At 42.0% G+C, this 25,488-nt stretch overlaps 1 protein-coding gene and 1 long non-coding RNA gene across 3 annotated transcripts in view; one reads left to right on the top strand and one right to left on the bottom strand.

Annotated features, from left to right (window-relative positions):
- aatf (apoptosis antagonizing transcription factor) overlaps window positions 1-25,488 on the top strand; it is a 121,077-nt gene that overhangs the window by 36,868 nt on the left and 58,721 nt on the right. The window contains exons 5-8 of the mRNA XM_085965019.1: window positions 15,777-15,891; window positions 16,801-16,990; window positions 18,061-18,225; window positions 19,781-19,864. Coding sequence (XP_085821145.1) covers window positions 15,777-15,891; window positions 16,801-16,990; window positions 18,061-18,225; window positions 19,781-19,864 — 554 coding nt within the window. The remainder of the gene's footprint in view (window positions 1-15,776; window positions 15,892-16,800; window positions 16,991-18,060; window positions 18,226-19,780; window positions 19,865-25,488) is intronic.
- LOC147102502 (uncharacterized) lies at window positions 260-24,308 on the bottom strand. Of its 2 annotated transcripts, none has more exons than XR_015073279.1 (4): window positions 23,746-24,308; window positions 18,026-18,268; window positions 16,370-16,515; window positions 260-456 (listed from the first exon to the last, which is right to left on the bottom strand). It is a non-coding gene; the product is annotated as an uncharacterized LOC147102502 (long non-coding RNA). The 2 variants fall into 2 exon arrangements; XR_015073278.1 differs by having other exon boundaries at window positions 262-456; window positions 18,026-18,265; window positions 23,746-24,306.

Genomic DNA, 25,488 nt, shown 5'->3' with positions numbered 1-25,488 from the left:
TGGTACAATGAGATTATAATGTTCTTTAACCTCGAACCTGGGTTTGATTCTTGCCCATACTGACAGGGATGCAAATCCATTTTCTGCTCCTCCTGCTATGTTTATTTAACCTAGCTCAGTTATAGGTTGGCCAAAATTTCTTTGAGCAAGTCTAGCACTAAATTTGTGTGTGACAATGTACCATGCTTCTTTATGGAATTAGTTCTGAGATGTAGGTTTCATGTGGAAAATCTTGAAAACCACATACTTGTAAACTATAGGAAATAATTAAAATTTCTATTGGTTATTTTGCCTTTGGTTTGAAGCACTTTAATAGCTGTTTAAGTGGCACACTTTGGATCAGCACTGTCTAGTGCTTTGGAATAGAATGATGCACGTTTGTTCTCTTTTCTACCCCTCCCTCTTTGCTTCATGCTGTTCTCACTGTCGGGGGTCTCTTTGGTCTCTGCTTGGTGCCTATGAAAGATGAATAGAGATGAAAGAACTGCTGTCACATGTGCACTGCAGCAATCGCTGAAAAACGTTGGAGCTTGGGGTCAGGCTGCCTGAATAAGTCAATGTGGTCACTAGTATATTTAAGAAACTGCAATATATGTATAATATATGTCAAATTCTACAAGCCCTCTGATTCTGCCAGACCTCTTCAGCATAGTACAGTAGTATTCTATTCTGCAAATTAAGGGGGGACCTGTCAAAATTTCCTAAAGAGAAAGTTGATCTTTTTTGGATCCCTTTTCTTCCACAGTTCTAATCTCAATCATATTAGTAAAGGACTCCCTCTATTCCCTTTGACCATTATGACCAACGTCCAGTTTTATTCACACAATGATTCAAAGATCTCCTCTCTCAGGACTTCACTAAGACTCCTGATGCTGCTGATATCCTTCCTGGTCTCAAGATCTGCCTCTAACATTATCCTTGGATTATGCAGTCTTTTGAATCACTTTCTTGCAGTCCACCTTTGATTCTTCATTGGAAACATACTCATGCTTGCTCTCAGAAAATGGACCCATCTTATCCTTCTAACTACTTACTGCCTATTGCTCTTGCATTGATTATTTTCTAAAGTTATGGAAGCTGTTATTCTGACTCAAATTATCCATCACCTTGAAAGTTCTCACCGAATCAATAATCTGCAGTATGATTTTCAGCAATGCCATTCAATTGGTACATGCATAACATTCCTCTGGAGCTCTGCTCTTGAACACTGGTAAAATAGCCGTCATTGCCTTGAACAGCTTCAGAGCCTTTGACTGGGGTCTGGCACCATGCGGTTCGAAACCATTTATCATATGGTCTCCCACCAAAGCTATGTTCATGGCTATCTAGTTTCCTCTCATTGCTTTATCTGAGCTGTGGTTGATGGCTCATGCTCTGACTTTCTTTTTTTCCATTAACTCGGGCAGCCCCAGGGCTTTGCATTCTGTCCCAATCCGCTCCTTGGCATCCTTCACTCATTGATACCATTCTTCATTCATCAACTTCCTTCAATTCACATGCCGTTACCATTTACAGCATCCAGTCCTTCTGCAATGCAATGGTTGAATCACTACGTCTTGATCTCTTCCATGCCCTGAATGGAGCAATGTAAATCTTATTTTTCAGATCTTCAAAGATACAGTTTCTGTGGCAAGGTTAACGAACAGCTACCACTTTTTACCTTTGAGGCCCCTGCCCTTGATCTATCAATATTCTTGGCCTCACTATCTAATCTGACCTTAAATAAAGTTACCAAATTGCTTCAATTGCCAATGCTGCCTCCGAGAAGCTTGTTGCCAAATACTGCTTTTTGCAACAACAGCTCTTCACTCCATATGCATAATTCTATGAAGCCCAAGCCCATCCAAGACTTGACTACTGCTTCAATATCTGGCAAGATGCTTCTAGCAGCTCTGTGACACTTCTGGACAACATATAAGAAAAGCTTGAATGATGGGCATTTCCTCTTCTACCTCTAGCATTCAACCTCACTGTCACAATCTTTCTTGCCTCTCTATAATACTGTGGTTAGTACTGCTCTTAACTTTTCTCCCTTGTTTCTTCTAAGCTAGCAACATGGCATCTTACACCATCTTTGTTTGTATACATTTCCACTGTGTTGGAATCAAGAGCCATTGCAGTCTCCTGTTCTAACCAGTACTTTACCTGGACCTAAAAACTGGAATTCGATCCACCATCCTTCCTCTTTCAAAAGCCTCAAAAGAGTGCAACTTAAGCCTGGCAATAACTATCAGTCACGAAAGCAAAATACTGCAGATGCTGGAAATACAAAATAAAAACAGGAAATGCTCAAAATACTCAGCAGGTCAGACAGCATCTGTGAAGAGAGAAACCGAGTTAACGTTTCAGGTTGATGACCTTTCATCAGAACTGATAAATAATCATTACTTCTAGATTTCATTTCATTTTTTATTACACTTGGTTGATATAATCCAGTTCCTGAAATATACTTCAGTGACTTCACCTCGAATTCCGAAGTTCTTCAGCAACTGCTGGGATATACATGTGTTCTAATTTAATCTCCTCACATTTTTGGAAACACCAAACACAGCCCAGCAACCTCCTGAGAGTAACATGGTAGAAAGTGAGAACTTCATTATGGGCTCTGACCTAACCATGCTTAAAATACCACTGCCATAATTCCATAGTAAATCAGGCTTTATATGCATATCGGAGAGAAACGTTTATCCATGACTAAATTAAGTATGTTTAGAAATAGACCTATGACCACGGGAATGAAAGTGGTCCAATAGGCGGTGCCGGTAAGTAAGGTACAGAAAGGATTTTCTAAAAACAAAACTTGCTGCCTGTGATTTAAGGGTTACGGGGAGCGGGCAGGAAATTGGACATGAGCCTAGGTTCGGAATGGTCGTGGCCCTGTGGGTAGTGGAGCGGGCCCAGGGGCCGTGTAGCCTGGTTCTGCTCCTACTTCTTGTGTTCTAATTATGTTAGATTTCAGGAGATGGTTTTATTCCTGTTCCTGGCTGGGGTGGAGATCGCCTTTACAAAAGGTAAGTACTGTAGAAAATATAGGGACAGAGTGATCTCTTGGACGAGTTTCGATCGCCTAGATGGGTCGGAGAGGAATTTCCCAGATTTTTTTCTCCCAAATTGGCCATTGGGTTTTTTATCTGGTTTTTCGCCTCTCCCAGGAGATCACATGGGTTCGGGTGGGATGGAGAGTGATAGAAGATTTGAGGTTAGGATCAGATCAGCCATGATCTTATTGAATGGCGGAGCAGGCTCGAGGGGCCGATTGGCCGCCTCCTCCTATTTCTTATGTTCTTACGTGATTTTGTGGAGATAATTTCCAGCAGGGATTGTAGTAGGATTGTCTAATTTTCTGCTCCCTAACCCAGGGAACCGAGCCCAATTGTTGCACTTTTACTGGCACCCCAGCAGAGATCAGCTGACTCGGCACAGACCAATGTTCGTTCCTGGGACCTTGCTGGTTTGTATGGAAATCTCTTTTTTTTTAGTGGTGGCCACGAGAGCAAAGGGTAGATTTAAATCCTGTTATGTAAGGTACCTTTACAGATGTGAGTAATGTTTATCCCTAGGATTGAGATTTTCACGATAATACAGAATCACAGAAACCCCACAGTGCAGATAGAGGCCATTTCAGCCCATCGAGCCTGCACCAACACATATCCCACCCTATCCCCGTAACCCCACGTATTTAATCCCCCTAACACTAAGGGTCAATTTATCATAGCCAATCATCCTAACCCGCACATTTTTGGACTGTGGGGGGAAACCGGAGCACCCGGAGGAAACCCACGCAAACACGGGGAGCATGTGCAAACTCCACACACACAGTCACTGGAGTATGCTGAATCCTTTTTGATAAGGTCATGAAAACCTTAATTTACGGGGAATTTATGTTGCATGCATTTTACTGGACAAACCGTATTAACCAGAGCATAGTAGAAAAACATTGTGGCTAGCAGTTAAGCCATTTACTCTGACAATATCGGCTTCCATGTCATCAGTCTGCACATCAGGATTGCAAGAGTCAAGTTTTTTATAAAAGGAATAACTTGTTATTATCAGACATTTACTGTCATAGAAATGAACAGTTAACAGTTCAAATATGGAGCAAACTTGCTTTTGAGCAAAGCAGCTTGTGCAAAATGTGAGAAATAATAAAGCCTTCTCTCTCACGTCTCTACCCTCCCAAAAAAGTATGCTTTGCTTTGAGATTTTTAATGTACAATGATGATGGGGTACTTTTTTGTTTAATATCTTTCTCCTTTCTCTGACCATTCTCTTCCCCCCCACCCCACCCCCCCAACCTTTGGGTCTCTGAAATGAATGAATGGCATAAACTAAGGCTGTCCATCCTACCTGTACACTGCAGCTTTATAGCATTGTTCTATTGTGTGATCGAACCACGGTGAAACTCAGTGGAGGTCAAGCTATCTTATAAAGTAGTCATAAGACTACCATTGTCATAGTGGAGGTCAAGCAGAAACAAATTGGTCGAAGGAGCACAGTATGTCAGAAGTTAGCGGATGTCAGTTCATGTGTATAAATAGAAAACCATCCTCTAAGTATGCAGTGGTGGGAAGAATAGACCCGTTGTTAATTTGTGAACTTCCAACAATGACAAAGCCTTTAATTTCTGTAGCAACCTCTTGTGCAGAGACATATCTCAAAGTACTTTACTAGGTGGTGTTCTCACAGTTCTGGAAGCATATTTGGCACATCTCAAACGAGGATCATAATTGTGAGATAGCAACACATTCTAAGATTAGGGAGAAAGGGATGGTCACAGATGAAGCAGTAGTTGAAGAGAATTAAGGGGTTGAGAATAGTTTCTTTTTCAGGATGAGAATAGAGGTGGATTGATGTTGGCAAGCATGGGGCTAAGAATGGGAAGGTGGGTGCTTAGAGGAGATGAATAGGAGGATATCAAGGGTGCAGGTGATGGGCGTCATGGATGTTTAGTGAAGGCTGGAGGGGAGATTGGGGCGAAAACGGGAGTAAAATGGTGGCAAAAATTGGTCAGCTTATGATTACTCTTGACAGGTGGCTCAGTTGCTAGTACTTGTGCCTCTGAGTCCGAAGGTTGTGGGTTCATACCCCATGATGGACTTGAGCACATAGTCTACACTTGCACTTCAGCAGTATTGAGTGAGTTCTACATTGTTACAGATGCTGTCTTTTGGATGGAAGGTTAAACCAAGGCTTCATCTGACTGCTCTATTCATAGACGAGCAGGTAATCCTCCTGGTGTCCTAGCCACCATAATGCATTACCTGGTCATTTAGCTCATTAGCTACTTGCAGGACCTTGCTATATGCAGATCTGCATCAGTTCCCTCTATGACAATGGCTGCATTTCAAAAGCAATTGGTTGTGAAGCACTTGAGAATTCCAAGGATATGATCAGATGCTATATAAATGCAAGCTCTCTTACCCTTGCAATAGAATCTCAAAATTTGAGTTATTTAAAGCAAGTTTATAGAAAAGAAATGGAATATGCACCTATAGAATTATATACTATCTATCTGTAATATAAAAACCTTACATCGGTACGCATTTCCATTTCTCCATTTTTTAATTATAATTTCTTATGTCCACGTTTGTAGTGGAAATGGTCACTGTAAACTTGTCACACTCTAACCACACCTTCCCACCAGTGTTGGAACTCCAGTGTTCCAGCCAACTCTACTCTGCTTCCCAAATTACTGCAAGTTTTGCAATTTAACTACAAGTAATGTAAAATCAAAGTATTACTTAAAAATAAGGACAGAATGCATATCTTTTAAAATGGGAACTAAATTACATCTGCAAGCCCTGGTTCAATTATTGCCCGCCTTATAACCCTGCTTCACCTGAAGACTACACTTGTGACTTTGAACATGGGGAGTAAAGACTGAGGCCTAGAAATTCAGTATAGCCACTTTTGGGGCGGTAAAGTCGGGCGGCCGCTAAAGTTTGCGCCCGCCGGAAAGTGGAGGGCAGTTCGCCGAAATTCAGTAGCTTTGGCCAAGGAGTTTGCTCGAGCGCTAAAACTGGCGATGCACGGCTATCCTTAGGCGCTAAGCCGGCGGTGCAGACTGATACCGCCGAGGCCGGGCGCAGCGCAGGTGCGGTCATGTTTTGATTGACAGCAGACACCCTGGCGCCGGCCAGCTCTTAAAGGGGGAAGGGTCGACTTGGTCTGCTGCCACGCCCTGGATACTGCAGCCCTCCAGCTAGGCCTAAACACTGCTGCTGGAGAGAAATAGCGCCAGGAAGGATGCAGAGGGCCCGTGAGCGAGCGCAGCGCTTCTCTGGCCATGATTTAAAGGTGCTGGTTAGGGCTTTGGAGAAGAGAAGCCATATCTTGTTCCCGGACAGTGGCAAGAAGCCTCCCAACAGGGTGTACAGGAGAGCCTGGAGGGATATCGCCCAGAGGGTCACAGCCACCTGCGATGTCCCCCGGACTGGTGTCCAATGCCGGAAAAAGTTTAACGACCTCACTCGGATTGTCAGGGTGAGTACCCTTTCCAGTGTCCTCCTCATCCTTGCATATGCACCTCCCATTATGGGCAAAGGGACCTCAAAGGCCTAATGGCCAGCCCTCATCCAGCAGCTATGGCACTGGCATGAACATCAATTGCACTTTACACACTGGCCAAGCTATTCGACCATGGGAGGCAGTGCACACAACAACAGGGCACCACACTGTACTTAGAGGCTGTCCTTTCTCTTGCAGGCCAAGCTGGCCCAGAATCTGAAGAGCCGGACTGTCACCGGGGGAGGCCGTCCCCAGTTCCAGCAGCTTAGTGACCTGGAGGAGCGCGTGGGTTGACTCATGGGTGCCCGGGTGATTGGCCCCGTTGCAATTGGAGATGCCGACCCTGTGCTGGGCCCCAATGGTAAGGACATGACCATTTGGACCTCTCTCGTTCCCCTTGCGCTTCAGATCTACATCCTTTGCCACTGTCCGACCAATGCGCAGAATGCCACCACTCATGCCTCCCTCGCTGACGCCCTGCCCTCACTCTAAAGCTACTCTTGTGCCTTCCTGCTTTCAGCTGGTGAGGAGGAGGTCCCTGAAGCTGCGAGTGTCAGTCCCTCGGAAGAGGAGGACGAGGAGGAGCAAGAGGAAGGCGGCCCATCGGGGGAACCCTCATCCGCGCCAGGGGATGGCAATGGAGGGGACACGTCTTCCCTGGAGGAGAGCCAGGGGGAAGTGTTGCAGGGGGGTGTAGCTCCTGTGCCCAGTGGCGTCCAGCCACGCGGGAAGGGTCGGCCAGCTCGGCGGCCTTCTCCCCAGAGGGAGAGTCCGGCCTCCAGTCCGGCGACGGTCCTCGCCCAGGAGGTGCGCCTCCTTGATCAAATGTCCGCGGACTCGGATCGTCGGCACACCGAGTTCATGGGGGTTGTGGCACGGTTGCCTGAGGCCATTGAGTCCCTGGCTCATAGTGTGTCCGATTTCGGGGCCTCACAGGCCAGGGGTTTCGAACAACTCGCGGCAGCACAGGCCAGGGGTCTCGAACAATTCGGGGCATCACAGGACGCGAGTCGGGCCGAATTCAGGGCAGCACAGGACGCGAGTCGGGACGAATTCAGGGCAGCACAAGCAGCGAGTGGACAGTTGATCAGTGGTGCCGTGCAGTCACTGGCTGGTCTGATGCGGGCACAGACCAGGGCAGTACGGGCACTCACTGCTGCCACACTCGCTGTGTCAGGCAGGCATCGCCAGGGCACCCGCCGCGCTGCAGCAGCACAGCGGTCTGGCCTTCAGCAGATTGCTGTGCTTGCTGCAGTGCCAGCCCGGCCGAGTGCCAGTGTCTCAGGCGAGCAGCGAGCGCCTGGCATCAGCCAACTTGCCCCCATTGCTGCAGCCGCCACTGCCACTTCCCCAGCGAAGCTGAGATGAGCTGCTGGAGGGACTGATGCTGCCCAGCTGCAGCAGTCAGCAGCCGGCCCCTCGAGGGCCAGAGCTCGTCTAGGCCGACCCCCAAGGGCATCTGCCGTCACGCAATGTGCCCCTCAGGAGCCTTCCCCCAGCCTTGCAGCACCCACAGGGCTCAGGTTGAGGCGGAGCAGCAGGTCGGCCAGGGGCCGGAAAAGCCTGGACAAGGACTCGCCCTCTCGGCACACAAAGAGTGTGTTGGCAAATGTTTTTTTATATGGGGGTGGTTGTGTTGTCTATGGGGGGGGTTCTTTTGGTAAGGCCGAGGATGAAGGCCATTTGGATGGACAAGTTTTGTTATTCCTCCCCAGGTTGTGGGAGTGAGATATGTTTTTGACTGTTTTTTGGGGGTGTTGTCTGTTTTTGGGTTTCATGTGGGAAGGGCCCTGAGTTTGTTCAATAAAGCTTTTTCTTTATTCAGCTTGTCCATGTGTGATGTTTCAAGTGGTTGTTGTGTTAACCGGCTGAGGGCTTGCGGAGCGGCTGCATTCATGTGCCTTCATTGCCACAAGCCATTCCCTGACGGGGGGCCTAGAAGTGTCATTCAATAAGCCGCTGACGGACGGCCCTTGGACCTTGTGGCTCCCTCCTGGGCTGGTACTCCTCCTCATGGTCCTCCTGCTCGTCCTCCTGAGGTGGTGGTCCAACGTGAGGTGGCAGTGCCCGAGTCCTGCGGATAGCCAGGTTGTGCAGCATGCAGCAAACGACGAGGAACTGGGAGACTCTATCCGGCGAATACTGCAGAGATCCGCCGGAGCGATCCAGGCAGCGGAACCGTTGCTTGAGGACGCCAATCATTTGCTCTATGATTTTCCTTGTGGCTTGATGGCTTTCGTTGTATGCCTCCTCAGCAGGGGTCCTGGGCGCGCGGAGCGGGGTCATGAGCCATGTACACAAAGGATAGCCTTTGTCCCCGATAAGCCATCCTCTTGGGGGAGGCTGTGCCTGGAACATGTCAGCCACAGTAGTCTGGCGCAGGATAAATGCATCGTGGCTGCTGCCTGGAAAGCGGGCGTTGACAGCTAGGATGCGCTGCCTGTGGTCACACACCAGCTGTACATTGAGGGAATGGTAGCCCTTCCGGTTGCGGTAATCCTCGGCATTGTCGATAGGTGCCCGCAAAGCCACATGCGTGCAGTCAATGGCGCCCTGCACCATGGGGAAGTCGGCGATCCTCGCAAATCCGACTGCACGCTGCTCCTGCCTCTCTAGGGTCATGGGGAAGGAGATGAATTGGTGTCTCCTTGTGAAAAGGGCATCGGTGACCTGCCGGATGCAGCGATGCACGGCGAACTAGGAGATGTTAGCTATGTCCCCAGCAGCGGCTTGGAAGGAGCCGCTTGCATAAAAGTTCAGAGCCACCGTGACCTTCACTTCCACCGACAGAGACGTCCTGCACATCAGCTGTGGACGCAGATCTCTGTGAAGCAGCTGGCAGATCTCTGCAACCACCTCCCTTCTGAAGCGCAGCCTCTTAACACACTGCGCGGCAGTCATGGTGAGATAGGACACCTGCTGGCGGTATTCCCTGAGTGGGTAAGGCCTACGTTGCCGACACCTGATGCCCCCTCTGCGTCTAGGCATGGCTGCCCCTCTCACACAGCGTCTGCGAGCCCTTCGCACATAATGCTGGAACTGAGGGTTGGAACCCCATGCAGCCCCCATAATATACTTGCAAACAATGAAATCACAATGAGGCAAATTTCCAAGCTCTGGCCAGAAGCCAAAAATACCTCCTATGTTGGGCCAAATCAGTAAGGTCTCTTCCTTGGTCTCTGTCCAGAAATCCGTTGCAGAAAAGTCATTGCAGCAAAATGGCTGGCCTTTATAGTTCAGTGTAAGTGCCCTTTAATTAGCGCTCCCCGAGGCCCGCAGGGCCTCTGCTGCGTTCCACTTCACAGTTCTTAACACCGCCACGCCCACATTGGGCGGGCGCGACTGAAGTTCCGGTTTGGGGCGCACAAAGGGCGTTGCACGACGAAATGACGTCATAAGTTGCGCGCGCAGCTGAGCGCGCGCAAACACTTTGCGCCGGCGCTAAATGTCTACTGAAGTTGGGTGTAGGCGCAGATCGTCCTGCGCCCGGGCGCTAAGTGCCTAGCGCTCGAGATCTACCCCTCCTAAGGCACTAACGGCTGGCGAACGCAACTGAATTTCTAGGCCAGAGTATTAAAACAAAAATCTCGGCATACTCTGTATAATGAACTCCTAATAAGGACCAAATGGAAGAGCAAAATAAACATATTCAGGCTCTTTATGATGTTTGCATTACATGATGTCTGGGATGTAATTGATGTTCAGAAAACCCCTCCTTTATTTGGACTCTTGTCAGAAATAATACAGAAAAAATACCACAAAATGAATAACTAGCAAATGAAAAGTTACCACTAATTGTCCTAAAAATTTATATCTGCTTATGTTCACTGGTTAGAAAAACTAATTGTACATAATCTTTTAAAAAATCAAAATTCTAAAAATGTTACGTAAATATTAATCTATAAACCTATATTTTGTGTGTATACATAATATGTAGAATCTATATTTGTAACTCCGATGGTGTGCTTTGCTGCTTATAACAGCTCATTTAAATGGCTGATTACCTGCTAATAAAGGATTTTTGCTGACTATATATTGGCATTCAAATTAAGTTTGATAAGGTATTAAACACGTGTAAGGTTGGGCTGAGTTAATACTTTCAACTCTCTTCCGTCAGTCGGATTGAACAGTCTAAATTCATCAGAGCTTCTTTCTGTCAGAATTACAATTCTGTAGGGTATTACAGGATAAACTGAAAAGTAGCACTAGTGGGCTTTAGGATTATGGAATAATGCTAATTCAGCAGCAGTGCAGTTCATATGTTATTCTTTGTTAAGGAACTTTGCAGAACCTTAATGTTGAAGCTTATTGTCATTCCGAGTTGATAATCTTCGACTGGTTTAATAATTTTTCCTCATGCCTGGATAGTCTGCAAGTTGCACAATAATCACTCAGGCAGCTTTGTAATCAATGCCCACAGTAATAGGATTCCTCTGGCCACTGGCAATTAATAAATTTGTGTCTTTTTAAAACACTAGCAAGTTGGCCTGAAATACGAGTGACTAGCTTCTCATTTGCATATTTATTGCAGTGGAAAAATTCACAAGGAATGATTGATGTGGAGCCTGCCTTTTGAATTCCAAACAGCACATTATTATGAAATGAAAAATGCTGGTGTACAGTTGATTAAAGTTGAAGACGGCAGGATCGGTGTTTTTTTAGATTGTAGGAAAATTAAAGGCATACTTTAATGGATGTTGACAAGAAATGAACTAACAAAAGCAAAGCAAAGGATTTGCTTGAAAAGATTTAATCAAATGTATTCTTGGGATTAATTGCAGGGGACGACTAGAGAAAGCAGCAGGCTTGTGGATTTGAATGAAAACCATTGTTCTCAGGTCACAGATGTGGGTTTCCTGTCATATTGAGCGATAGACTTGCTATCCTAAGAGTGATGGTGGACGAAGCAGCTTTTTTTGAAAGTCATTCCTCCTTTGCTTAATAAGTAACAGTCATTCTTTTCTTAACCGTCTCTCGAAAGTAGCTGAAAATGATCTGAAAAGGCAAGGATGTATCCGAAGGCTTTGCCCAACATATTTTCAACCATATTCATCTCTCATTAACTCTGAGAATTGCAAATGATGGCACATAATTTTTAAAAAATGTGCATTTTAGTGTCCATCAAGAAATGGTTTAATTTGTTTCTATTTGATATTCAGCAATAGAAATGTAATCAATTTTTGCAGATACACAATAGAAAATGTTTGCATATTTTAAAGGTTGCAAGGGACATGTACTCAAATAGTTAATCAAAGGTGGCAGACATTTGCTGACCTCCAGTGAACGTAGAAAATTAACAATCACCCTGCTGAATAAACAAGATACTTAACATAAATACTGCAGGAAATGCTGTAATAATTAAATTCCTAAATATATGGCACTTATATTTTTCCCGTAAACTTCGATTCAATATTTTTCTGTATTACTGTACTGCAAATTATTGGGTTTAATACCGGATAGTGCCTGGAGCGCCAGGCTTTTCGGTTTTATTTCAAGGGGAAAAAAATCCACTGATGCCCCTAAATGCTCAAAAATGAGTAGTCATGTATTGAATATTTATTGGACTGTGTGTTCTTGCTTGTCATTTATTTGCAGTTCTGATTTCCACAATTAAAGGCTGCTGTCATCGCTTCGTGGCCTTCTTGCTTCTCACCACTACATTCCTCCCCAAAAACACTAAATATAACTCAGTTTGACATGGGAGTAAATAAATATGGAAATTGTGGAAATGCATTAACAACCAGTAAAACAGCAAATTTTTCAGAATATTTAAGTTGACATTTGGTAAACTTAAGAAACAGATCATGCAGTGACACGGTGCACTAGTTGCCCAAGGCAGGCAGATTTACAGTGCAGTAAGTGGCAATCAATTTCTATATGAAACCAGAATCCAAGAAATCATCAATAAAATAGATATGTAGCCGTTTCTAGTTTCCTGTACAAATTCCAGGTCTCTAGTTCCCCAATCTGTCTTCTCTCCTTTAACTCTTTCGCTTTGCTAATCCATAGTACTCACTGGGTTTGTCACTTGAATTGATTAATGTGTACGTAATATATTTAATTAATGTAAGAAAAACTTTAAAGGGAGATGGCATGTTCTAATTTCTGTTCATTTTAAGGTTGTCTGCTTATCATACCTCTCAACTGTTGCAATTCAATCAGGGTGTCCCAACATTCAGCACCATTGAGAGGAGCAGCACTGATGTGCAACAGTTCCATTCCTGCAAAATCAGTTGCTTTACTACTTCTGCAGAAAAAAAAAATTCACTCTGTGCCGAACCCTGGACTGAATTCCGTCCTTTCAACATACTGCAGTTTGAGAGGTATGCCAATTATGTGCTCATACAAACAAACACTGCAAACAATTTGAATTTCCTAGCATGTGCGGATACAGCAAGGTTTGTGCATATTTGCCCTTTTTATAAGTTTTTAAAGTGGCAGCTGTGATGGAAGCTTTTTCCACTACATCTGATACCTTGTATTGTCATTTACACGTGTAAGCAATTGGAAATGTTTAATTGTTAATGATATTGACCAAAAACTAAACCCCCTGATTTACACACATTGACCTATAACTCAGGCACTAGTACTTCAGTTAATACAATAAGCTATTTAACACTTTCACTGCAAGTAATGAACTTAACTGACTATAATTTTATTAAGAATTTAAATTCTTGTTCATTGGCCTTACACGTACCAATGGATTAGCCCTAAACAATGGGGAAAATCCTGAGATTTAGATTTTACAATGCAGTATTTTTTTTTCTCTCCTGAATTCATAGTAAATTCCTAAAAAAATAAAATTGATCGTACTTTAAAAAAAAAACTGCAGCTGCAGGAAATCTGAAACAAAAACAAAATGCTCAGAACTGCCGAAAGTTCACATCTGAAATGTTCTCTCCACAGATGTTGACTGACTTGCTGAGTGTTTCCAGCATTTTCTATGATTAGCAATATTTTGATTGCCCTTGTAGAAAAGTTTGATTTGACTATTTGCCAATAATTAAAAGCCTCATTTTTTTATTCTAGTAATTTATCAAAAATCCTAAATGAAACATTGTGAACTTTGTGTCTGATTTGATGTGTGCCAGCTCATGCATTGAATTTCTGTCCCAGGGTCTTTTATTGTTCAGTAAGAATCCATGCTGTTGTGCAATGGATTGAACTTTTAGTGCCCTCCACTCTCTTGAAGTTTTGGATTTTGCTGTATCTACCTCGAGCTTTTCAAGTGACTGACAACTGAGGACTATCTCAATCTTTCAAACGAGATCTGCATAAACACTTAAGTGGCTGAAAAGTTATCTACAATGAAAGGATATTGTGCATCAAATGACCTCCATGTGTTGGGTGCACTTCAAGTCCAGGCTTCATTGTAAATAAGATTCACAAACATTCCACCTCACACACAACTTTGGCTATTTTATCTTAAAATTCAATTAAGCAACAATAACTTGTCCTTATCTAGGTCTTTTAATGTAGTGAAACATTTCAAAGCACTTGACAAGGTGTTAGGGAAAGAGTTAGAAGAGGTTACCAAAGGCATGATTGAAAAGGTAGGTTTTGAGCAAGATTTTCTAGATGGGGGAGACATAGCATAGTATATGAGTTGAGGATGAGAATTCCAGTGCAGGGGTGTGATGGCTTTCAATTTAGGACTTTAGTGAGAAAGGGGAGGTTTCATGATGGGTGGATGTTGGAGAGGATTAAGGTGGGCTTTTTAAGGAAGGGCTGATGACGACAGTTTTGAAGTGGGGAAATAATGCCAGAAGAAAAGAACCAGTGAAAGTCTGAATAAAGAAGGAACTCTGTCCAAATGACTTGTAAATTCAGTGGATGAGAGGGCTAAAATTGTCCTCTGATCATGGAGAATTCAGTGGAATTCCTCAGCAGAGGATGTGTCTCCAAAGGACTTTACTACCTTTATTGGAGTTGTTCCCTCAAAACTCAACTGACTGAGGCAAATATGTTATGTTAGGAAGAGTAAGAATATTTGCACTTGATCTTGGCCTGCCTATGGTTGACAGCCCAGGAAGTTCAAGTCGCCATTGAAGGTGATTTTCATCTTTTTAGCTCTGATTCTTCTCGAGATTTTATTTTCGTTTGGCATTCATTAAACATCAAAATAGCAAGTCTAATTGTAATAAGCCTGTTTTTAGAATCAATAGAATTTAATATAATCTAGGCATACTGTACTCCGCAAACTTGTTAAATAATTTTGCCTTAACCCTACCTGTTGGTCTCTTAATTTCTTGCACAAAGTTTAGGTACGCCAATTTTGCTAATTTCAATGGGACTTTAAGCTGTTTCTGGGTGGGGAATTAAATGCATAAAACTACTGTGTCAAAACATTTATTTGCTTTATATTTCCTGCTGTATTATCTGTGTCTGTGCATATATACCTGTGTTTCCATACATAAGCTGAACAAGTTCTAAATCATGGTTAGCACTGTGTAATATTATCATAGCTTGATATTGTGGATGGATATTAAATGGAGATTGCATCCATTTTGGGAGAGGAAAACTTTTGTTGTTATGATATGCGCAATCATGATATTCATGGAGTTTTCAATGGAGTTTGTCTGGCTGAGGAACTCTAGTGGAATACTCCATGCATATCAAATGGTTGATTTTGTTTTACTTTTAGTTCTCCAGTAAATTTCCAAGACGTTTGGACAAAGTTCCTTTCTTGCTTATTCAGTCTTCAGGCTGCTGCTTTTCCTCACGGTCTGTTTCTGCCAACCCTTCCCCCCCCTCCAAAATCACTGGCCTTAGCCCCTCTTTTATAAAAAAAAAACATCTCAACCCCTCTGTTTTCTTTCCTTTTAAGTAGCATGACTGATGTCACTGTTGTGCATGTTTATTAAAACAAAACTGGGGAAAACATTTCTAACCACCTTACAGGGGTGACTTCAACCTTTTAAGTACATAGGATTGCCTGTACAGTCTTTGTGCTTAAGCTATGCCTACAGCACAAGGCCTAACAAATATGATCTGGTAATGCCTTTATTAGATATGTATAAGGTTTCATCTTAACCAGATTTCATTCTTCTAGGGCTGATCTCCATTTCAGAACGATGAGGGCAATTTTGGGTCGCGTCTTTAAAGGCCTCGCTAGTAAAGAATGTATTCATAAGCAGGAGCTTAATCCTGTGCTAATTCCATATTTTCCCCACAAATAGAAAAGTTTATCTCTGAAGTGACTGGAAAGGTTCAGTTAATAAGGGTAGAGTCAGATGTTTAATTTTTATGCTTGCTTTTTTTCCCTTTAGGTTGCAAAGCACTGAAGGCACTCCTGAGGTCACTAGTTGAGCTTCAGGATGAACTGCTTCTCCAGTATCCAGCCACACAGCACTTTGTCAATGGCAAGAAGCCAGAGCCAGACAGGTAAGCGCAGTGATGGAAACTGTACAGCAGTAAGTGAGTTGATAATGGGATATTTCAGTCACTTGCGTTCTCTTCCAAAATGCTGCCCATACTGTATTCAGTCTAATTACAGGGGATGTTGAGCAGGTGTTTGTGAAGCTGTTGGGAGTTACAGCCGACAAGATTGTGTTGGCAGTCCAAGAACAGTCCCAGTGGACATGAATTTCCAGCCTTTATTTGGCTGTCAAAATGAATGCTAGTGATTTCAGACTCTCAGATTTATACGACACTTACGATGAATTTTGTAGGCGCCAAATCTTTTTTCAGTTGTTTTAAGTGCCCTCCTCCATGTGTAGTACATCTTACCAGTAATTCACAGTTGTCTCTTTTTACATTGACTTTTTACTGCTGTATAAATATTAGTCAATATTCAAAAAAAATTTCTGTTCTGAAATAAATTGGATCTATATCCATTAAACAGTTAGCACCTGACAGTTACCAAAGTTGCTTGTTCTATTTTCCAAGGAAATTTGGTTAGAGCTGTAAGTATTATTGTTTCTGGGGATGCAACTCGTTTTTCTAGATGCCGATTGTTTTGAATCCCTGGATGAGCCACATTTCCTCTCTACCTTGTAGAACACAAACCTGTGAAATAAAAATGTCAAACACTTAAAAAAAAATTAAAAAAAATAATAATAAATAAATAAATAAACCTGAGCAAATACTACTTTAAATTAGTTTAAAACTGCATGCACGGAGATTACACCGGGATGTCAGGACTCATTACTATTAATGGTAAGAACAAAAATCTGATTGTGTTAAGACATTACCAGGAATTAACCAGGATTGCGGTTTTTGTGTGGTGCGTCTCGTACTTGTGCAATGAAGAGAGAATTCACCGTTGTAAGGTACTGCTTTCTTTGTTTCCAGTGATGAGATTCCCAGTGATGATGAAACGGAGGAAGTGCAGGAGAGGAAAGGGCCACAGAAAAGGAAGCTTGAAATGGATGAGTACCCAGACTTTATGGCCAAGCGATTTGCTGACTTCAAAACATATCGGAATAGCACATTGCAGAAATGGCATGATAAGACAAAACTAGCCTCAGGCAAAATGGGCAAGGTGAGTTGATCTTTTGTTTCTGCACTGTTTTTGATACTTTCTCAAAGCGAGAGAGAAGATTTTTTTTTTAAATGACTGGAGCTGTTTGCAAGGATTCTTTATGATTATGACAAATTAGAGCTTGTTATTTGCATACATACTGACAAGTTTGCTATGTGGTTGCATAAAAGGTACAATTAATATATATGAGGACCTTTATTGCATCTTACCTTAGCCTTGATATAAAATTATGTTCAGTTAAATATTCACATTATTGAAAATGTTAAATACTTGTCTTTGGTTTATTGACACAACAATTCATGATCCTAGAGGGTGCAAGTGAGGCCAGTAATAATTTTGTTTAGCTTAAAGTGGCAATGGTCATCTTTCTTCACCGTGTGCTACTGGGTCAAATATCTTGGCAGTTGTGTTTAATCAAACACTGAGTTAAAGCTTTATACAGTGGAACTTCTATAATGAAAGGAGAGGGATAATTGAAACTCCTCGTATTTAATCAGATACAGTTTTAAAATTTTGATTGGCCTATTATGATTGCCTAACACAGACACAACGTACGTTTTTCTCTTCTAAACATTATGTTCTGACACAATTTTTTGACAACCTAACTCCTGGTCTCCCAGACCTGAAACTTAAGCACCAGAGCTGCATAGATTCTACCAGGTACCGGATATACAGATAACTACTACTGGATCAAGAATCCTGACCCCCAAAAATCAACACGCCATTGCATTTTAGCTGGTTTATGCAAAATTAATCCCTGACTCCTATGAAAATTCTGGCAGCTGATTGTAGTGTGGATAACTAAATTGGTTTATATATTTAGTTGGCTGGATTAGTCGGTCATGTGTGTGTTGGAACGCGAGTAGTTTTTTATGTTTCACTTTTATATATAGCTTCTATAAATTTGCTTTTTTTTAAAAAAAGAAAATGACCTTTATGGAAAGCTTGTTAATTAAAACTGAAAGATAAATTTGACCTTAATTCAGTTAGAAGGAGCACTCAAACTAATCAGTACATTTTTACATTGAATGTTACCTGAATTCTTGCTGTGCTGATGTTTTTTATTCCAGGGGTTCAGTGCTTTTGAACGTTCAGTCGTGACTCAGATTGAGCAGATTATGATGGATAAAGAGAGGTTGTTACGACGGACTCAGACCAAACGATCCTTGTATAGAATTCTCGGAAAAGCGGAAGAAGATTCTCAGCAGATTCCAGAGACCGTGCCCGGGGAGATGGTATGTCAACAAGGAACTCCAAACTTGTATTCTGAAGGGGCTGCTTTTTTATGAAAAAAGAGAGACTAGTTTGATAAAGGTGATGTGTACCTGAGTGTCACAGACTAGATGATCCCAGAAACACAAACAGAAAAAGCTGGAAACACACCAGGTTAACCAATATCGGTGGAGAGAACAGACAGCTGATGCTTCAGATTCGTACCTTTCATCTGAACCTATGAACTGATAGGTTTTGATGAAGGATACGAACCCAAAGTGCCTACTGCCTGTTCTCACCGCAGAAGATGATTGATTTGCTGTGTGTTTCCAGCCTTTTCTGTTTGATTTGCAGTATTTTGCTTTTTACGAGAAGATCCCAGGTTCAGTCCCAGCCTGTGCTAAGTTTACTGATCTCAGTTGGGGTGATGGTAGGAGCACTGTGGTTTGACTCATTGCCCCAGGCTGTGGAGAGAAAACCAGTTAGGATTCCTACTACTGATCATTACCCAGTGACACCTGCTGGAAAGTGTATGTCATGGTGTGGACAGGTTCGGACTTGACTGCAAAGCCCGCACCCCCCACAGTCACAAAGCCTGCCAGCACTTACTGTTTAGGTGCTGCGTGAAGAATGGCCACTTGGGTGAGGTACCAGAGGGGAACCATGGAACTGTAACACCTTCAGGAGGTTAAAAATATCCTCAACCTTTTGAGTAGCAAACTTCTAAAATAGCAAAACTGAATCCTATTGACATTTGGAATTGTGAAACAACACAAATTTAAAACTATTGCTAAAGATTTAACTTAAATTCTTTGGATGTTGTGTAAAATGTTGGTATAATGTTTCTGTGTGTCTCTGTTTTGATTATTGAATGATTTGATGATTGAATGCCCTTTTGAAGCTTTCAGAGTACATGCTTGTTTTCTGAACTGTAAAACTAATTTCACTTTTAATGTTGAATTCTATCATACAGAGTGGAATCAAAAGATTAAACGACAACTATTAATAATTTAGACTTGAAATTTTTTTTAACAAACATCCTTGCATGCTCAAATACCTCAAAGTTTCAAAACAAATGGCAGCAGCCTTGCGGCTCAGTGGATAAATGTATTGTGTGGCTTGGCAGTGAGCCATTATAAGGAGCCCAAGCTGGATCAGCGCTCTGTGCCGTGTTACTGAATCTGAGCCAGGGTCCTGTGCTATAACTGGCTTCACTCGTCCTCACTTATCACTCCTGTAAAGGGGACCCGTGTGAACATTAGATTGGATGGTCTTGGCCGTGGTGCCTCCTGTGGATAAAGAGCCTGCCAAAACTTCTGTGTCGCACATGAAAAGCGACTGCGTAGGCAAGGTACTAGATGAGACCATGAAAATGTACCACAGAATGAGCCCCTGCCTCCAGTAGGGGCAAAAATCAAGAGGGGACAGGGAGTGGAAAGCACCTGAGATTTGTTAAAACATACAAAGCATCTATTGTGTATCTAGGCAGTAAGGGGAATGTGAACAGGCTTTTACTGAACTTGGAATTCTTTCCTCCCTGACCTCTGTAATGGACAGACAGATTCTTTTTCTACACAGGAGGTTGTGCCACAAGGAAAGTCAAATGCACATCTGAAAGACATAGATGAAGAGATTTTTGATGATGACGACTTTTACCATCAGGTGAGTGTTCTTAAATAGAGCGGGGGGTTCACCTATCCAAGCTACTGTTTATAGATATCAATAAAGCATCTAAATTGACGCGAGTAACCTAGCAATAGAGGAGACAAGGGTCATTGCAGTTCAGGTTGTTCCAAATCAGAGAAACATTTCAGTCAGCAAGTCTTATATTAAGAGACATTTTGCAATAAATCATCTCAGAAAAGATACGGAGCTGGCACTTGTTCTGGATGAACAGTGTAGTGACCTGGATAATAGACATTGTTATCAACTCCTATTTTTTTCAAAGCTGGATTAAAATGCCAAACACAGTGAGTAACTGTGATCAAGTTCAAGTAATGTCACATGGCTAAGCATTTTTTATTCTGGGGGATGCAGGGGATGTGATCTTCCCAAATCACGTGAAGCGACACTAAGTGATGTTGTGTGAGTAGTTCAGCTGGGGAGGTACTGCAGTATCTTGAAATGTACTTAGTGTTCACTATGAATATGATTTATGCCTATACTTATACAGGAGGCTACACTACAATGTACCTTAGCCAAGTCAACATACTGCCAACAACCCAAGCGAGCAGCTTTTATGATGCACTGGGGAGGGGTGCGTCATACAGTCAGAACTTTATTATAACAAACTTGATTATCACAAGCTGTTTCGATTGACAAGTACTGGTTGCTTCAGAGTTTCGATACTCGAAACGTACAGCTACTGTTTTTGTTTTACCTCCATTACAGTCTATTCCTATTGATTCACAACCACTTATCAAATTCTGATAATTTAATTTTTATAGCACTTAATTCCCACTCTGCTGTATTATTTGCATTACTTAATTCAAATTATTGGGTGATTTTGTTAGTGTAACAAACGACTTTGAATTATCAGGAGTAGACTATACAAGGATTTTAGTATTCACAGGCAGTGCCCCAGTGTCATCAGAATTTTCTAGCTATTAATACAGATAGGGCAAAGTGTAAATTGTTCTCGGCAATCTGATGGATTACAGCCAGGAAAGGACCTCGCGTGTGAATCGGATGGAGCCCTGATGATATTTTTGCTGGCTTCCATGAGAACGTGACATTATCATTTTTCCACAGGTTATACCTTCTCCACCTACTGTCGGAGTTGTTAAGGAAGATATGCTTCAAAATTCTTGAGGCTGTGGAAGAATTGAAATATACATCTGGCTATATAGCTTAGTGCTACAGTGAAATTGATTAATACAGGTGCCCACAAACGAGCCACATGAATGCAGTTTAATTTATTATAATTAAGGGATCTTCAAATCATTTGCCTATTTTTCCAAGCCTGATGGAAATGTTTTATACTAACATTTTAGTGCCACAAATGCCACTGAGGTCTATTATCTTAATGAGCATTAAACCCTCCTATTGTACCTCCTCTCCCCAAAACAATCTTGAATATGGGGGGGGAGGGAATGAAAGGATACAGGCTTCAAGCCAAGATAGAGAAATCATTTGATGTAAATAACGTTGTAGCATCAATCTGGTTTGGCCCTACAGCTTCATACGCTAGAGGTTGTCACTCTCTGGGTTCGAGTTGTGTGAAGTGCATCCGTTACAGCAGCAGATGATTTACTGCAGGTCACTCTTATAATCAAAGTAGTGTTGGATTAGGCCTGGAAGCAGACCATTTACTGCCTGGTTAGTAGGAAATGATGCATTGTATGGTGGGACCCTAATAGGGAAGGGGGGGGAGAGCATTTCTGCAACATAGGGGGCAAAATCATCTGCCGATTGTTATTTCCATTGAAGTGAGCTGGATGGACTGAAAGCCACATCCTGTTTTTTTTTCTTGTGTGTTTTGGCTGGCTAGAGGATAACCCTGCTTTACATAGAGAATAGCGAATGGCAGCGACTGGGTTTCAGTGCTGTAATTAAAAAAAAAATTTAAAAAAAATCATGTTTCAAACTGTGAAAGTGAAGTTTTGAGTGGTTTAGAAAACCATCAGAATTACAAAGGTTAGATTGCAGTGTTGAGTTATTCCCTATTATGTCAGTAAATATTAAAAGGGATGCTACCCTTCCTTTCTTAGTACTTCATCTTTTGGAACTGAGAGAGCAAACGACTCAATCTCCGGCTGCTCATGGCTGTTTTCTGGGGGTGGCGCAAGTACTGCAACAGCCACTGCTCTCCCATTTTAAAATAAAATGGTTGTTCCAGGAATGGAGAACAATTTAAACATTAAAAAAAAAGTCAACTGTGGTGTGATTGGCAAAAATCTATGCACAGAAGAAAAGCTCTGAAGAAAAATGTTAACCAATACAAACAAGACAAATTAACCATGGAGGGAAAGCAATGGAAAGAGCTCACTTCATGTTCCAATTATTTGAACCAGGTCGTGTTCCTCATCACCTTTTATATATAAAAAAAGTTAATCTTTTTAGCCTGATTATATTTTTATATATAATGCAATATATTTAATTTGTATATATATTTATTATATATAATGTTTATATATAACATATTTTCAAGAATAAGGGTATTTACTTCAATTGCCTGATTTACAAGAAAGGCTTCTTTCACAAGGAAGGCTTTATTTTTTTATTGCACTAAAATATTAGTATAATTTTATAGAGAAGTTTGAACTAGAAACAACCTGCCTTAAATCTACTATAGAAGAAATGTTGGAGGGACTAAAAGTACATGTTTATGTACCTACATAATAATTTATCGAAGCATACATTTTTTTGGGCCCCCTCAGATTTTAAGACAGTTGAAGCAGGGGAGCTAGTTACTCACATTACTGACATACCTGCTTGGAAAATGTTTCTTTACATTGACACAAACAATATTATTTTTCTACTTCTTTGGTATGGTTAAAAAAAAATCTGTGCAGTTTTATTTATGTTTCAAATGTTTTTGAATTGAATTGAAAATAAAATGTGTCCTACCAGGTTCTTATCTGTTCTGATAAAAGTTCCTTGGCATGAAGACCCATTGATTGATTCACATTAGTGCTTGAGTGCAACATATTTTTAATGCCTTTTTGTCCCCCCTCCCCCCCCCCCCCACTCTTTCCACACCCCTTCTCTGTTATACTAACATTTTAGTGCCACAAATGCCACTGAGGTCTATTATCTTAATGAGCCCTGCTCTTAATGAGGCATTTATTCCTACCGGAGATACAGCTCCACACACTTCCCCTGCTATCTCGTCCAACTGGCCACTTTGCACTTGTGAGCCCAGACACTGAGAATTGGCAGTCTATTTTACTGCAGCTGAGCCCGATCTTTTCAACCTCCCTGTCCACATACACACACTTGCTTCCAACCAGGGTCACTGGACAGCGATCAGGATTGCAAATACTTGCTGCTCCTCCTTTTCCCCACAACACGAGGTGTTTAGGCCAGTTTTAGGGCCTACTGCTCCAGCTGGTATGCACCAACAAAGAACAGACCTCCCTGATCGGTACAGCTCAGCTACTCAGCCCCTTCATCAGTTGATCCATCAATGGACTCATCTCAATATAATTCAAAACTGTGTTAAAAATGCAGTTCTTGGCTTATACCAGATTTTGGTAGTTTTTGATGTACTTTTCCATTCTGTTTGTCAAATTCTCTTTCCTAATGTAAATGCATTAATATAGCTATTTAAAATAGTCCTAAAAAATAATTGCAGAAAGTTAAGATAGATTACCTGATGCCATTCTATTAACATAACTCATTTAGTAATTTGAACTAATAGTTATATATAGGCATTCTTTATTTCTTAATTCTAGATATTAAAAGTGTAGCCCTTGTTAAAAGGGTTAATGAAGGTGGAGGGGTTAATTTGCAGAGGTTAGTGAAGCACAACACTGAGTAAACCAAATGTGTCTCTGATGCGAGAACTTAATCATAGTCAGTTCCCAAAGGATTCAACACACCTGAAACAGCAGCAACTAAGAGCGATTCTGACGTTCTTTTGGTTGAATGATGGCTGACACTTGTTAACACAGCAACTGCAGAATGTTCCAGATTGTGTGGCTGCTGTGCCAACTCATTCTGTCCAAGTGGAGTAAATAGAAACTGAAACGTTAGCCAACATCTGGCATCGCAGCAAGGAATGGGTGCAAGTCTTGACTCCTGTAGACTCTAAATATGGTGCTTAGACTGTGGAGGCTTTAATCACTTAGCCAAACCTTGACAGATTTCTACGACAGCTCATCCCTGCCTTGTACATCACCCACAGACATCTGCTGAGCCGCAAGGCAGCAGCACATTCATTTTCCTTTACAGTTTTCAATACATTTCTTCAGAGAGATGATCTGTAAAGATTACCGCTTCATTGTGTACAAGTAATTGTGGGAAGAGAGTGGTTGACAGACAGAGTGTTGCACCTGTTTCGCTGACCTGGTTAATTTCTTCTGTTGAGTGGGATTTGGCAGAGATCGTCGCTGAAGTTGCTGCAATGATTAAGGGCACACGTTTACTGAGCAGCAGTGTTACGTGGGTTTACAGTGTCATAAGCCCGTGCATTGGTGGATTTGTATCTTTTATTTAGCTGCCAGAAGTGACTATGATGAACAACAATAGATAAACTGACAGATTGGCTGCCAGAGAGATGTTGGAAGTAGGTCAGATGAATAGGGCTTTGAACGGAGGGATGCTTTCTAGTAATATAGTGAGTCCCGTGGCTTATTAAGTTAATGAAATTATACTTTTAGAATAGACATGCAGATTACTGGTGTTATCCTAAAAGTTCATGTTGAAAATTAATAATGAGTAGATGGCCATTGTTTTAATAATAAAGTTGAATAATATCCACAGATACAATTCAGTCCAGATAGACTGTTTTAAAAGCAGTTATCGGAAAGCTGTAGTAATGTAGTGTATTTTGATAGATTGTGCTCCAATAACTAGTTACTTTTAAAGTGCACATATTTGGTAAATGTTTATGTTCATCAGATTGCTGGATACCAGTGCTGGGCAATTGAACCCACTCAATATTGTCATTGTGTTTCAGCATTGAGGACTTCCAGGTTAGCTATAGCACAAGTCAGATTCAGAGTAACGTTCCAAATCTCTCTCTCAACATACCTTAACTCCAGCTTCAGAAGAGAATCCTCTATTGTCCTATATTTTCCACTTTCCCACCCCCACCACCCATCCTAATGATCCACTGATTTGAAACTGTCCGTTTAGCGCTGAATTATGAGCCATTCTTTGTTGTGACCTTAACGTGAATTGGGAATGCCCAAACTCATCTTGCAAATAGGACCCCTATAGCCTGAAATGAGAGAGGAGGAGGAGACAGTTATACTGTCACTATTCAAACCCAGGATAAGTGACAGGATGGTGTGCTAACCCACCATGCCACTCAATTCAATAATCAACCACAACTTTGTATTCTAGTAGCATTGGATATATTGAATCTGTCCTCCATGGAAACTCCTCCTTGAAAACTGAGCCTTGGAGCAACACTGGTGTTTGAATCAGTGAGAATTGATATCTGTTGACCTGCAGAAAACCGCCGAATGAGAATATGATAGTGGGGAAGATGCAAGAATTGTTTTCTAATCATTGTCCCCATGTTTACAGTTGTGTAATTTTATTTCCATAGCTATAGTGTAAATAGCCATCATATTATTACAGGAAACTTTGTGATATCCGGCACCGACGGGACCGAG

The sequence above is a fragment of the Somniosus microcephalus genome, chromosome 22 (genome assembly GCF_052327205.1).
Source record: "Somniosus microcephalus isolate GS21.2 chromosome 22, FLI_Smic_1.0, whole genome shotgun sequence".
Lineage (NCBI taxonomy): Eukaryota > Metazoa > Chordata > Chondrichthyes > Squaliformes > Somniosidae > Somniosus > Somniosus microcephalus.
This window is presented reverse-complemented; position numbering and strand designations above follow the sequence as displayed.